This window comes from Panthera leo, chromosome E1, assembly GCF_018350215.1.
Source record: "Panthera leo isolate Ple1 chromosome E1, P.leo_Ple1_pat1.1, whole genome shotgun sequence".
Lineage (NCBI taxonomy): Eukaryota > Metazoa > Chordata > Mammalia > Carnivora > Felidae > Panthera > Panthera leo.
In genome coordinates, this window is record NC_056692.1 from 37,952,217 (window position 1) to 37,967,541 (window position 15,325).

The window sequence follows — 15,325 nt, forward strand, 5'->3', positions numbered from 1 at the left end:
TTTTCCAAACACTGTAAGGACCTTAAAACACTACAATTCCAATCACCCATCTTCTGACTTATGTATTACTGGGTTGTGTGTTATGTTATGTTATGTTATGTTATGTTATGTTATGTTATGTTATGTTATTTATTTATTTAATGTTTTTATTTAATTTTGAGAAAGAGACCAAGTGTAAGCAGGGGAGGCGCAGAGAGAGAGGGAGACACAGAATCTGAAGCAGGCTCCAGGCTCTAAACTGTCAGCACAGAGCCTGATACAGGGGTCAAACCCACAAACCTCGAGATCATGAGCCAAAGTCTGACGCTTAACCAACTGAGCCACCCAAGTGCCCCTGGGTTGTGTGTATTTAGTTTTTTCTTGCCAGTTTATTTTTTTTTTTTTCTGTAAAGCTTTTCTTATGCACAGAAGGGGGAGGGGGCTCGGGCCACTTGGCAGCTGCTTTCCTCATGGTGGCCAGGATGCCGCTCAGTTCTCTTATTTCTTCTTGGTGCAGATATGTGTCTCCAATGTTTTCTTTTCTTTTCTTTTAATTTTTAAAATGTTTATTTATTTTTGAGAGAGAGACAGACAGACAGACAGACAGAGACAGAGTGCAAGCCGGAGAGGGGCAGAGAGAGAGGGAGACACAGAATCCAAAGCAGGCTCCAGGCTCTAAGCTGTCAGCACAGAGCCCAAAGTGGGGCTCGAACCCACGAACTGTGAGATCATGACCTGAACCGAAGTCAGACATGTAACCACCTGACCCATCCAGGTGCCCTGTCTCAACTGTTTTCTTGATGAACTTGAGGGCCTACTTGCCCTTGGAGACCTTGAGCAGTTCCATGGGGTGCAGTTCATGTACCATTTAGAGCACAATTGCATACCTCTTGGATTATGTTCCACAGAAACGTGGTGTGCTTGATGAGGAACCTAAGGCTACAGCTATGTCTTGGCCTGCTCATGTTCTTGGTTACCTTGGCCCCTTGTTGAGATCCATGGCTGTGAGACAGTACAGAACCATGTCTGGACCTATACTGCATCCCTGGGGGCTAGGTGACAGCAGATAGCCTCTTGTTAGTTTTTCAATGCTATAGGACATTATCATAGTTTTATATAGTCAGTAGTAGGCCAGTAAAATAGGTTGTTTATGTTTGATTCATTATTTTACCACTTTTATCTCTCTTCACTCCTCCATTTCATTCCTTCCATCTGAGATTTCTTCTGCTTGAAATATATACTTTGAAATTTGCTTAGGTGTTGATCTTTGGTAGCAAATGCATTTAGTGTTTATTTGTGTGCCATTCCTTCTTTTCACCTTTGTTCTTTTTTTTAATATATTTTTTTAGTTTTTTAATGTTTCTCCATTTTCGAGAGAGAGAAAGAGAATGAGCGGGGAGGGGCAGAGAGAGACACAGAATCTGAAGCAGGTTCCAGGCCCTGAGCCATCAGCACGGAGCCCGATGCGGGGCTTGAACTCACGAATTGCAAGATCATGACCTGAGCCGAAGTCGGATGCTTAACCAACTGAGCCACCTAGGTGCCCCGTACTTCTTCTTTTTTTAAAGTAGGTTCGAATCACTAAGTTCTACACCTGAAACTAATATTATGTTGTATTTGGATAACTGGAATTTAAATAAAAACTTGCAAAAAAAATAAAGTAGGCTCTATACCCAACGTGGAGCTTGAACTCATGACTCTGAAATCAAAAGTACCACACTCTACTTAGTGAGCCAGCCAGGTGCCCTTGACCTTTGCTTTTCATAAATATCAGTAGGTATTGAATTCTAGGTTGATTGTAATTTCTTCTTAGCACAGGGAATTCCATTATCTTTTTACTTTTGCTGTTGTTCTTGAGAAATCAGCTACCAGTCTAATTGCTGCAGCTTTGATGTTATCTGACCTTTCTTTCTGCTTTTATGATCTAGATTCTGTCTTTGGTGTTCTGCAATTTTATTATGATATGTTGGAATGCAAATTTCCTTTTATCTCTAGTAGGAATTCATTGGGATTCTTGAATCTGAGTATGCTTTTGTTTCCCATTTTTTGTCCCGCTGTGCTCAGATGAATCATTTCCTTAGATGTCTTCTAGCTCATGAATTCTTTCTTCACTGTGTCTGTCTGCTATTAAATCTGTCCACTGAGTTTTACATTTTATTTATTACACTTTTCATTTCCAGTATCTTATTTACTTTTTACAAACTGCTTGATCATTTTTGTAGTCTTATTATTTACTCATATTATATTAGTAATACACAAAAAGCATATTAATGCCTTTTTTATTTCTTAAAAGCTCTAAAATAGTTATTTTATGCCATGTCTCTGATAATTCCTTTATCTAAAGTCTGTAAATCTGGTTCTGCTGTCTGTGTTTCAGCTTCTCTTGTTCATGGTACCTAGTTTCCTTGGGTTTTATGATTTTTGACTATGGCCTTACATTTCTTAAAACTTTATCTGTGGGAGGGGCGCCTGGGTGGTTCAGTTGGTTAAGTGTCCGACTTCAGCTCAGGTCATGATCTCACTGGTTCGAACCCCGCGTCGGGCTGTGTGCTGACATCTCAGAGCCTGGAGCCTGCTTCGGATTCTGTGTCTCCCTCTCTCTCTGCCCCTCCCCCACTCATGCTCTGTCTCTGTCTCTCTCAAAAATGAATACATGTTAAAAAATTTTTTTTAAACTTTGTGGGAATTTGGGGGGACCCTGAGATAAAGGTGGGTTCATCTAGAGACGATTTGCACTTGTTTCTTCTAGCACTACAGGCACTTAGGACCACTTTGCATTGAATTCTCTGGTGAAGGCTTTTCAGACCAAACCACTAACGTGGATGTGTGCAAGCTAGCTCTGGGTATACATTCGTGGGAATTCGTTTCACTTTCATGCGGTACCAAGAACTGAGATAGCCCATTTTGGTTGCAGACCCTCCAGGTGGAAAGATGAGATTTACAGATCTTCCTTGATTTACAGTGGGGTTACCTTCGATAAAGCCATGGTAAATTGGAAATATCTTAAGGCAAAAATGCATTTAATACATCTAACCTATGGAACATCATAGCTTAGCCTAGCCTACCTTAAATGTACTCGGAACACTTACATGAGCCTGCAATTGGGCAAAACACAAGGCCTATGTTTTATAATAAAGTGTTGAATAGCTCATGTAATTTACTGAAAACTGTACTGAAAGTGTGAAACAGAATGGTTTTCTGGGTGCAAAGTGCTTGTAAGTGTATCGATTGTTTACCTGCATGATTGCCCTGTCCAGCATCATGGGAAAGTATCTGACAGCATATTGCTGGCCGGAGAAAAGACCAAAATTCAAAATTCGAAGTATGGTTTTTATTGTACATGTATCACTTTTGCACCATCATAAAGTCGAAAAATTGTAAGTCAAACCATAGCAAGTTGGGGACCATCTGTTTATCTAGCTTAGTCTAACAGTGAAGATATAGTCTGTAAGGCCTCACCTGTAGGAGAGGGCATCCAATCTGAATCTCCACTTCAGGCAGACCTGAGGCTCTGTCTTCTGACCCTGGAGCTCCTTAAGGTGTTGAAGACTGAGAGTTAACTGGTTTGGCAATTGCTCCCGTGATCCCTCTGGGCTCCTATCATCCCGTGGTTTGGGCTGAATATGTCTTACTTTTATTCATGTATTAGAAGAAGATACTTTTAGTATTTTATCTAGAACTTAAAAGAATTTTTTTTAGTGTTTATTTATTTTTGAGAGAGAGTGTGCAAGTGGGGGAGGGGCAGAGAGAGACAGAGACACAGAATCGGAAGCAGGCTCCAGGCTCCGAGCTGTCAGCACAGAGTCTGATCGAGGCTCGAACTCAGGGACCAGGAGATCATGACTTGAGCGTAAGTCGGCCGCTTAACCGACTAAGCCACCCAGGCACCCCTAGAACTTTAAATTATTTACAGCAGGACAGTCAGGGTGCCTGGGTTCATTATGTCATGTGAAATTGAAGACTGCATCACTTTTCATTAATATTCTTTTTTTTTAGAATTTTTTTTAACGTTTTATTTCTTTTTGAGACAGGGAGAGACAGAGCATGAACGGGGGAGGGTCAGAGAGAGGGAGACACAGAATATGAAACAGGCTCCAGGCTCTGAGCTGTCAGCACAGAGCCCGACGCGGGGCTCAAACTCACGGACCGAGAGATCATGACCTGAGCCGAAGTCGGCCACTTAACCAACTGAGCTACCCAGGCGCCCCTCATTAATATTCTTAAAGTTCCTCTAGAAAATCCTTAGGCTTTTATGTGTCAAGCCTTTTCCCTTCTCTTTATCCCATTCTTCTCTCTCAGTACCTTGTCTTTTAAGTATGACACATACTGACCAAATTTTTATCATGTGAACCTGATAGCTTGGGCCAATGAAGAATTATGTAATGTTAGGCAGAGAAAAAGATTTCAAGGGCAGCTGAAGTCTGCAATGTTCATGCAGTTTTGGATTTTTTTTTTTTTGTTTGCCTCTTGTTTTCTTTTATGGTTTAAACTTCAATTTTGAAATACTCCTAAATAGCCCTATTGTTTATTTTCCTTGTTAACATTTCTGGTAAACAGAACAGTTTGATGTTTATCAAAGGAATATTTTTAAGGACAGCATGATCACATTGGATGGTCTCCATTTTTAGCGTGTCTGGTTTTGAAGCACGTCATTGAAACATTTTGAACATCTGATTCTCCTCATTTCATTAAATAACATGCGTTATTTTCTATGAATGCACTGATTATTGCAGCCAGAGTCAAGAAAACACGGCAAAGACGAGACGAGATGCACTTAACCCTCTCTCCTTCCTGTTCTCAGCTGGGAAGCTCTTTTCTTTTTCTCACTTTCCTTCTATTTTCTAAAACCTTCTCTGACCAGCCTGGGGGAAGTCCTCTCCTCCTGAAAGGGAATGAGGAAGGTACTCTTGTTCTCAGTAGCGTCTCCCCAAGTGACCCACTACATCTCAGTGTCTTCTGGAACATCCTTTTCTCCTTTTTTTTCCTCTCTTACCTCTCTGGCCTCTCCTCCTGACCGCCTTCTCAAGAGCCCCTTCTCATCCACCTACTCCTTAAATGCCAGTGCTCCGTAAGGCTGTGCGAGAGACTGTTTTCTCTTCCCCAGCCAAAGACGCACCCCCATCTGAGGCTCCATCCACTGCCTTATGTTGTGACTCACAAAGATATATCTTCAGGTCAGTTTCCCCAGGAGCCCCAGATCCCATATCTAACTACCCACTGAGCACCTCCAACTGGACGTCCATGGGCTTCTCAACCCAATATGTTCTGAACTCATTTTTCTTTTTTCTTTTTTTTTTTTTTTTTTAACATTTTTTATTTATTTTTGGGACAGAGAGAGACAGAGCATGAACGGGGGAGGGGCAGAGAGAGAGGGAGACACAGAATCAGAAACAGGCTCCAGGCTCCGAGCCATCAGCCCAGAGCCTGACGCGGGGCTCGAACTCACGGACCGCGAGATCGTGACCTGGCTGAAGTCGGACGCTTAACCGACTGCGCCACCCAGGCGCCCCTGAACTCATTTTTCTACCTAATGCCCCACCTCTACCAATAGCTGCCTCTCTTCCTGCTTCCAGCCAGAAGCTGGGAGTCATCCTAGACCCTTCCATTTCCTTATTTCCTCCTCTTCTTTTTCCTCTAAGGCTGGCCAGTTTTTTCCTACATATAAATATTTGTTCTCTATTCCATTACAAATGCCACTGTCCCATCAAGGCTGGCTTCATCCTTTCTTGCCTAGGCCACTGAATTTGCATCTTAACTGGTCTCCCCGCTTCCCATAATATCTTGCTCTCACCCATCCTCCATGCTTCCTCCAGGGGTCGTCCAGAGTGATTTTTCCAGAACGCAAATCTGATATCTTTCCCTCGCTTAAAACCCTTTGCTGGTGCTCTCACCTTAAGGACCTGATTAGAGGTCCTCAGGGACGCATGCCACGCCCCCCCACCCGGACTTGGCACATGCCTCTCCTGGACCTTGTCACACCTACCCTCTGTTCCAGCAGAGTGAATTGCTCTTGGCTTCCAAAGGCTCCAGGCTCTTGCACCACTCTCCTTTGCTGGAAATGCCTTTCCCCTTGTCAGCCTGCTTGTCGCCAGCTCATTCTTGTTTATCCTTCCAGATTCAGCTCAATATCACCAATTCTGGAAAGCCTCCCTTGGATCCTAACGCTCTCCCTTCCTCGGTCCGAGCACAATTATGTCTTGGAGCAGATTGGTCAGTAGCGTGGAGGTCAGTCTCCGGGGTTGTGAGCTCCTTGAGCGCGGGAGCCATTTCTGTTCTCTTTGGGACCTTTGGCACCTAACACAGTGCTGGCACAGCAGGCATTTGGTCAATAAGCGTCTCATGAGGGACTTTTTGATCCTGAGTTCTTCTATTTATTAGGTGTGTGATCTTGGGTGAATCATTTAACCTCCTTATGTTTTAGTAGAGATAATAATACGACCCTCACAAGGATCAAATGAGATAAAGCACATTAAAGTGCTCTGTAGATTGCATTTCACTGCTCTTCAACGTTTTTTATTTTATTTTTTGAGAGACAGAGACAGAGCACAAGCAGGGGAGGGGCAAGAGAGAGACACGCACACACAGAATCAGAAGCAGTCTCCAGGCTCTGAGCGGTCAGCACAGAGCCCGACGCCCGTGAATGTGAGATCATGACCTGAGCCGAAGTCAGATGCTCAATCGACTGAGACACCCAGGGGCCCCATCATTGCTTTTCAGATACAAGGACTTATTGTTATCACTATGTGCTGCTCTGATTGGTAGGCTTTTTCAAAATACATGCTGTCTCGGTTTTCCCTTCCTTCTCTGGGATTTGCTCTGCTCCCCCAAATGGCCTCTGTCCCCTTCCTTTCCACCTCTCTGCTTCTTTCTCGTCTGCCTACAAATCTGTTATCATCTCACCCATTCCAGAAATCCCATCTTCCTCCAACCCTACCTCCCACCACACCGCCCTGGTCCTTCCTTTCTTCTCCCCATGGCTGCCAGGGCCCTTCAAAGAGCGCTTTAGCTGGCCGCCCCCAGGCTTTCACTGCCCGCTCCTTCCCTACCAGACACCATCTGGATCCCTCAGCAGCGTCACAGTCACTGCGCCCTCTGTGGGCTCTGGTGACCTCCTGTTGCCAAATCCTGCGGGCTTTTTCAGACCTCGTCCCACTGGACCTCTGAAGCATCTGGTCCTGCTGATCACCTCCCCCTCGAAACCAGCCCCCTCCGCGATGCCGTGCTGCGCTTTCCTGGTTTCCCTTTTGTCTCTCCAGCTGCTGCTTATTCTCTTCCCTTGGTGTGGGCATTCCTCAAGGCTCTGCCTCCGAGGCTCGAGGCTTGGGTCTTCTCTCTCCTCTGCCCCGTGACCTCACCCGCTCCCAAGATTGCCACTGGAACCTCTCTGCGGATGCCCCCCGGCTCCAGAGCTCCCGCTGCATTGCCTCTTGGCTAGCTGACTTTGGGCACGACCTGAAACTCAAAGTGTCCAAAATGAAAATCATCCTTTGACTGCCTTCCCCCACCTACGTGCTTCTCCTCCTGGTTGTCTTATTTCTATTAATGGCCCCATCATTTTCCCAGTCATCCTAGGATCCTTGTTTTTGCTTTCCACCCCCACTGGCCATGCCAGAGATGCTCTTACTGAAGTACTGTGGATCGCCCACCTGACCATTTCTAACTCCTCCGTCACTGCAGAAAGGTCTCTGGTGCCTCTCCCCAAACCATCTTCATAGCATACCACAGGTTTGGCTTTTTTTTTTCCTTCCTTCCCTCCCACCTTTCTTCCCTTTCTATTTCTTTCTTTCAATAAATATTTAATGAGCACCTACTATGTGCCAAGCTCTGGGGAAACAACGAATTAATGCAGTGCAGGACCGGACTCAAACTCACGAACCACAAGATCATGACCTGAGCAGAAGTCGGATGCTCAACCAACTGAGCCACCCAGGCGCCCCATGTCCTTAGCATATTTTAATGGGTTTTCATCAAGTGCCCAGCCTGCTTGTTCAGATGCACCTCCATGGTTTTCCCTCTCTGTCTTCCCCCATGGCCCACCCTCTAGATGGGGTTCCCTGAACATGCTCTGTTCCGGCTTCTGTGCCTTTTTTTTTTGTGTGTGTAAATGTTTATTTATTTTGATGTGGGGGGGGGTCGTGTAGAGACAGAGAGGGAGAAAGAGAATCCTAAGCAGGCTCTGCGATGTTAGTACAGACGTGGGGTTCAAGTGAGATCATGACCTGAGCCGAAATCAAGTCGGACACTTAACAGACTGAGCCACCCAGGTGCCCCATGCATCTGTGCCTTCTGCTAATAGTTCCATCCCCCCGTCACCCCTGCCTGTAAAAATCCCAACCACGGGTCTATTTCCAGCCCTGATTCCGGGAGGTATAACTCTTTCCTCCGTTGGTGCTTCAGACCATTTCATCATCCCTCCAGTGTGCAGGAAACCACTGATTCGGTGAGCAAACCCGCTGCTGGAGACACAGAGAGCTGCAGCATCACCCAACTGTCTGGGGTCAGCAAGCAACCCCCCGAGAGCCATCACCAGCAGCAGCCAGGCTTCCACAGTAAGTGTAGACAGCCCAGAGCTGTTAGGGGGCACCTCGGGCTCATGGAGGAAGAACGCAGATGGGACCAGAGCCAGCGACACTCGGTGAGCCCCCGCACCGCTGTCATGGTGAGGCGATGCTGAGAGTAGACCCAGCGGGTGGTCTCTTGAGTCTGTTTTACACGGGGTGTAGCGCATGTCACAGAGTCCTGGGGGACATGCTACATCTCAGGTGCCACCAACGCTTTCCTGAGTTCTCCAGGTCACGCTTTACTGCTACCACCTTTCAACTCCCATGACGTGCTGTTTTTTACACCAGTTACCCAGTTGCAACCGCGACAGTTGGGATGTTCTGCCTTGGAGTCCTGCTTATTTGTGTACTTTGTCTTATCCCCCCTGCTAGACTCGTAAGCTCCCTAGGATGGGGACCACGAGCCCCGTGGCATGAGAGACGGGGACTCGCAAAGTATTTGCGGATTTCAATACAGAGAAACTTCTTCCACTGCAGTACAAAGCAGGAGCTATATTCTATTCTTGGTGCTTCCAGGGTGACTCACACACACGTGTTCTCAAGAAATACTGCTTGATTGATGGATCCAGCCCTTGAAGGGTCCCTTCCATAGTGTTTCAGTTGAAACATTATGATGAAATCCCAAACCAAACGGAAATGCGAACCACAAAAATCAAATCTAAATGTTTAAAAAAACCCAAGCATTGGGTTCCTGCCACATAAAAATTCCTAGGTCAGCGTCTGACGTATGGATGTGCTGAATAAATGTTAATGTTATTCCGTGAGCACTGGACAGCCAACTCAGTAATGTGTCCTGAGATAGCACAGCTGGAAGAAACTGGTTCGGTAACATTTTCTTTATTTTTTTATTTTTATTTTTTTACATTTTCCTTTCCTATTTATTTTTTTAATGTTTATTTATTTTTGACGGAGAGAGACAGAGCATGAGCAGGGGAGGGGCAGAGAAAGGGGGAGACACAGAATCCGAAGCAGGCTCCAGGCTCTGAGCTGTCGGCACAGAGCCCCACGTGGGGCTTGAACCCACGGGCCATGAGATCATGACCTGAGCTGAAGTGGGACGCTCAACCGGCTGAGCTGCCCTATGTTTTTTCTTTAGAGAGATGCTACTGGGGGTAACAGGCAGGAAGGTTTGTCCATATGGCCAGGTGGGCGGGTCTTCATGGGGTTGGGCTGCCAGAGGGGCATTTTTGGACTTAGCAGATCATGACTGTAGCCTCCCCACATTATGCTGAAATGCCACAGGCGGCCAGGGAATGCTTCATTCCCCCCTGGGGGTGATGTAAATCTTACACTTTTTCTGGACATTCTGTGGCAATCTCTCACCCGGGGTCATTATTTTGAGGGAGTCAAGAGCACAGATTTAGAGGATCTTTCTCTTTTAGAGATACAAACTGAATTGTTAATGGATAAAATGGCATGATGTCTAATGTTTACTTCGAAGTAACCTAAAAAAAGAATGGGCAAGCATAGAATGGCAACAAAGGCTCTGTGTTGATGATTGTCATAACTTGGTGTTGGGTATATGGCTATTTGTGGTGCTTTTCTGTATGTTAGAAATTTCCCATAATAAAATTTAAAAAACTTTTTATAAAGACCTCTTTATTTTTTTTTAAGTTTGTTTATTTTTTAGAGAGAGAGAGAGAGAGAAAGAGAGTATGTGTGCATGAGCAGGGGAGGGGCAGAGGAGGGAGAGAGAGGATCCCAAGCAGGCTCCGCACTGTCAGCACAGGGCTCAACACAGGGCTCAAACTCACGAACCGTGAGATCATGACCTGAGCCAAAACTGAGAGACACTTAATTGACCGAGCCACCCTGGTGCCCCTTATTTTGTTTTTTAAAGCACAGATTTTAGAGCGTTGGCAGAGCTGGCTTCAAATCCCTTCTCTGCTACTTTTTGTCTGGTTGATCTTGTCATTTAATTCTTCCGAGTCCGGTTTCCACATTTCCAAAATGTTAATAAGAATAATTCCTGGCTCACACATTTGTGGCAACTATGTAGATAGAGACTTAGGGCAAAGCACATGGCTGGAATCAGTAATGCTACTGGGGGTTTACGTGAGCCTAACTATGCTAGTTACACCAACTCTTAGAAACAGTCGTGGTTAGAACCACAAACCGTGGCTGCTGGCAGACGGTAGACCCGAGGTCTTGACCACACGGGGCCTGCCACGGCTTCTCTAGATGAATTGCAACTGGGGATCAAATTATAGGCTTCAGACCCTTTACTAAAACCCGTAAAGAGCATTTCTTTTACTATTATTATTTTTTATTTTGAAAGTGGCAGGGAGGGGCGCTTGGGTGGCTCAGTCGGTTGAGCGTCCGACTTCGGCTCAGGTCACGATCTCACGGTCCGTGAGTTCGAGCCCCGCGTCGGGCTCTGGGCTGACAGCTCAGAGCCTGGAGCCTGCTTCCGATTCTGTGTCTCCCTCTCTCTCTCTGACCCTCCCCCATTCATGCTCTGTCTCTCTCTGTCTCAAAAATAAATAAACGTTAAAAAAAATTTTTAGAAAGAAAGTGGCAGGGAAAGGAGGGAAGAGGCAATGGTAAGGTTTAGTGATGCCAATTCTCATGGCTGTGAGTGTTCTGGGTTCACAGCTCTGTTGTCACTGTGAGGGGGACAGACCAGGAAAGCAGACCCCTGGAGTATAATGTCACGGGAGCTGGGTGGGGGGGAATCCCTTTTGCAGATCCCTCCTCTTGTATTCTGTCCTCGACTTTACTTATTTATTTAATTGGAAAGAGAGAGGGAGGTGGCAAAGAATCTTTTTTTTTTTTTTTTTTTTAATGTTGGGGAGAGAGACAGAGACAGAGAGAGACAGAACATGAGCAGGGGAGGGGCAGAGAGAGAGGGAGACACAGAATCGGAAGCAGGCTCCAGGCTCTGAGCTGTCAGCACAGAGCCCGATGCAGGGCTTGAACTCATGAACTGCAGGATCATGATCCAAGCCGAAGTCGGACGCTCAACCGACTGACCCACCCAGGCATCCCGGGGCAAGGAATCTTAAGCAGGGTCTACACTTAGCTCAGAGTCCAACACGGGGCTCGATCCCAGGACCCTAGGTCATGCCCTGAGCCAAAATCAAGAGTCAGATGCTCAACCGACTGAGCCACCCAGGCACCCCATGTCCTCGACTTTCATCCGTTAGCAAGCAGCCAACAATTCACAGGCTGCGCTGGGACTCGGGGTTCCATCTACCTGGGCACATTGCAAGCTCCGGCTGGCCAAGCAGCCCTGTTGAGTTTTGCAGAGGAGGGTGTGCTGGAAGGAGAGTGAGATCACAAGGAATTCATTAGCATCCCAGATCCTTCCTCTTCTCCTCTCTATGCCTCTCCCAACCCTGAGTCCCAGTCCCTACCCCCAGCAATGTCTTTTTTTCCCCTTAGAGTAGCTGAGGGAACCTGTCAAAGCCAGGCCAGAAGCTTGCCTTTTCTAAAGACACAGCATTCAGCCCTCACCAGATGGGAACCTGTCAGCACAGCGGGCAGATAATTATCCTTTCAGTGCTGGGAAGCCTTAGCATGAATGGAAATTCAGATGTTTGCTGCAGCTGTGGCCCCACAGCCAATCAGGGAGGCTGTCTGTGCACATGAAGCAAGTGAGATTTACCTAGGTCAAGTCTGTAGGACGTGCTGGGCAGGGAGGTGGCCTGAGTCGTGTGTAGGGCAAATTAGGGCACCCTTCCCCACAAAGCAGTGATGAAACTGCCGGACCTGTATCTGAGACCTCTCCTTAGAGGCCAGTGCAAGCCAGCCTGTCCTTTCGGCCTAAGCTCAAGTTGGCTGCCTCCTCTCTGAGTATACGAAACTCAAGGACAGAACTTAGGATGATGTCTCCTCATTTAGTGGAGGAAAATCTAATAAGCAGGTGGCCAACAATAGGGCATGCTGCCAGGAAAGGTAATGACCTCCCCATTACCATAGGTATTCAAGCAGATGCTAGCCGTCTGTCTTCCAGGAATGCTGCAGAGAGATGACCTGACTTGGGTGGGAGTTCAGCTCCTCTGCCCTCTGTCAAAGGTTCCAAATAGCCAAAGCAAAGCCAATGAATCACTGAAGCAGTAAATAGGAGAAATTTATTGTGCACACACCAAAAAGGCAGTTTGCAAACTGGGAGCACTCAGACCAGAACATGGAATGAGGCTCAGGAGTATATTGCTGTCAAGCAGCTTAGATAATGAGAAAGCAGTGATTGTTTATTCTTCACAGTGATTGGTTACAACGTGACAATTTTCAGTGGTTCCCTCCTAGCAAGCTGGGAAACAGTTCAAGTTTTGCTTATCGTTTGCAGAGGCACAAGCAAGAAATAATCCAGGTCAGGTTAGCCTTGCAAAATAAGCTAAATTAAGCTTTGCCTGCATGACTAAACTGGTTCTGTCTCCTCAGGGAACCTTTCAAGGCCGGTCTCTCTCTCTCCCTCTCCTTGATTTTAACACCTCCAAAGCCTTCTTACCTCTGTAGTTTCTCATGGGGATGAGAACATGAATGAGGAGTTGTCATAGATCCAGGTTCGAGTCCTGGCTCTGCACTTGTTGAATGGATACGGGCAAGTCACTTAATGTCTTTATTTAAAGTAAATTACACAGGCATAGTTTATTTTCCTGATAAAGGATGATCATGGTTAAAAAACCTGAGTGGCTCAGTCAGTTAAGCATTCAACTCTTGATTTTGGCTCAGGTCATGATCTCATGGTTCATGAGTTCAAGCCCTGCATTGGGCTCTGTGCTGTGCAGAGCCTACTTGGGATTTTCTCTCTCTCTCTTTCTCTTTTCCTCTCTTTCTCCCTCTCTCTCAAGATAAATTAATGAACATTAAAAAAAAAAAAAACAATTTAGATGGATTCTTTCCATCACAGTACACATAGTTTTAATTTACCCTCTTATTTTATTTTTTAATCAAATTTTGATTTAATCAAAAATTTAATTTTATTTAGTTTTTTAATCGCACATTAAGGGAGTGAAATTAATTTTAATAATTTATATAACTCAACATATCCAAAACATAATTTCAACAGGTAATCAATATCAAAATTATTAAAGACATATGTTTACAATCTTTTCTCTGGTATTAAATTTTTTAAATCCAGAGTGTATGTTACACTTATGGCACATCTCAACTGGGACCAGCTGTGTTTCTTTTTTTGTTTGTTAATTAAAAAGCTTTTTTTAAAAAAAGCTGTCAGCACAGAGCCTGACACGGGGCTCGAACCCACAAACTGTAAGATCATGACCTGAGCTGAAGTCAGGCACTTAACTGACTGAGCCACCCCAGCAGCTCATGTCTTTTAAGTGCTAAGTAGTCATGTGTAGCTAGTGGCTACTCTACTGAAAGGAGCAGCTGGAGATCTTCCATCTTGGTTTTCCTTGGGGCTACCGTACCTCCGTCTGAGAGTTACCAGTTTAGGCCATAAATGTGGATTCGGTTCTATGGTTCTCTGTTCCATGCGACCTCATCTTTCTCACAGACTCTACCTAAGTACCGTAACTGTGACTGTGCGACTAGCTCTTCTTTTCTATATGCCCACATCTCTTGCTTTGCAGGGTCCAAGGTCAGGTGCCCAAGAGGCATGTTTTCATTGACATCAGTGGGAATCCAACCATGAGTAAAGGTCATGGCCTCCCTTCTTATCTTCTGTTGAAATGCCACCGAAATGCTTAGCACTGCAGGTCCACAAAAGACACTCCATAACCTTAGCTGTCCTTGCCATATTATTGGTGGTGGGCTAAGGTGAAGTTCCCATGCGGTGTTCCGGTCCGAGGCAGTGGGGCCTGGGAAAACCATTCATGCTCTGAGCTTCAGTTTCCTTTATCCTTACAATGAGATCTAGTTTCTACCCTGCCAACCTGGAAGAACTAGGGAGCTCAGACCATAACCGAGATATTGAGAAAATGTTCTTGACCACTAAGAAGATTAATCGCTAAGACGTATAGTTATGCTTATACTGAACTCGACATCGTGCTCGGCTGGGGCTGGGGCTGGAGAAGGGACAGGCAGTCGAGTGTCCCCAAGGCTGGATGGTGTGAGCTCTGCTTGCCCTGCCTTTGAGACCTGAGTGTGTGAACGTGTTTTGAAAGCTGTAAAGCCCCCTAGGAGGGATGCTTTTATTCTGAGTGAGTGTGGAGGTGGGAGAGGAGCCCTGTATATGCCAAACTGCTGAGGCGCTTTGTTTTCCGGAGTGTAGGAAATACAGGTGGTGCGGGAGACTCGAGCTCATTTAGGCTCCTATAATTGCTAGTTGTCAAATCTGTACAGTTGCCTGAAAGGAAGGAACTCAGACGGAAGTAACAGAAACCGCCACAGCGGTGAATTATTTCTTTAACCATCAGATCCAAGTCAAGGAACAGAGAGAAAGCCTGGAGGAGACCCTGTGGGGTCTGTTCTGCGTCTCTGAGATCTCAAAGGCAGTTACTTCCTCAAAGGGCCTTTTTGGTAAATCTTCACTAACAAAGGAAAAGAGAAATTCCTTTGTAGCCTTTTGGTGCTTGATTCTAACCCGCCCTGGGCCATGATCCCACACCACCCACTCTCCCAGGGTGTTTATATAGCAGTAAGTGATTTTCCCCAGAAACTGAGAATCTGAATTGCGAATACCAGGCCAGGAAGGAATTCGTTCCAGAAATGCTCCAGAAAGGCACCCGGTGCCTCTGGCAGCTTGCTCTGCATTTCTTCATTTTGTGTCCTTTCTTTATGCAGCAGGGCTGACTATGAGTCATCTATTTGGGTGCTGAGGACTGAGTTAATTTATGCTTTTTTGCCAAATAACCAGAAACCAGCAGACCCAGCCTGTG

At 45.8% G+C, this 15,325-nt stretch overlaps 1 protein-coding gene across 2 annotated transcripts in view; it reads right to left on the bottom strand.

Annotated features, from left to right (window-relative positions):
* The window catches only part of FBXO47 (F-box protein 47), a 43,640-nt gene extending 40,153 nt beyond the window's left edge, over positions 1 to 3,487 (bottom strand). For both annotated transcript variants that reach the window (XM_042915633.1, XM_042915630.1), the window contains exon 1: positions 3,439 to 3,487. In XM_042915633.1, coding sequence (XP_042771567.1) covers positions 3,439 to 3,454 — 16 coding nt within the window. In that variant the 5' untranslated portion in view covers positions 3,455 to 3,487. The remainder of the gene's footprint in view (positions 1 to 3,438) is intronic.
* Positions 3,488 to 15,325: the final 11,838 nt, after the last annotated feature.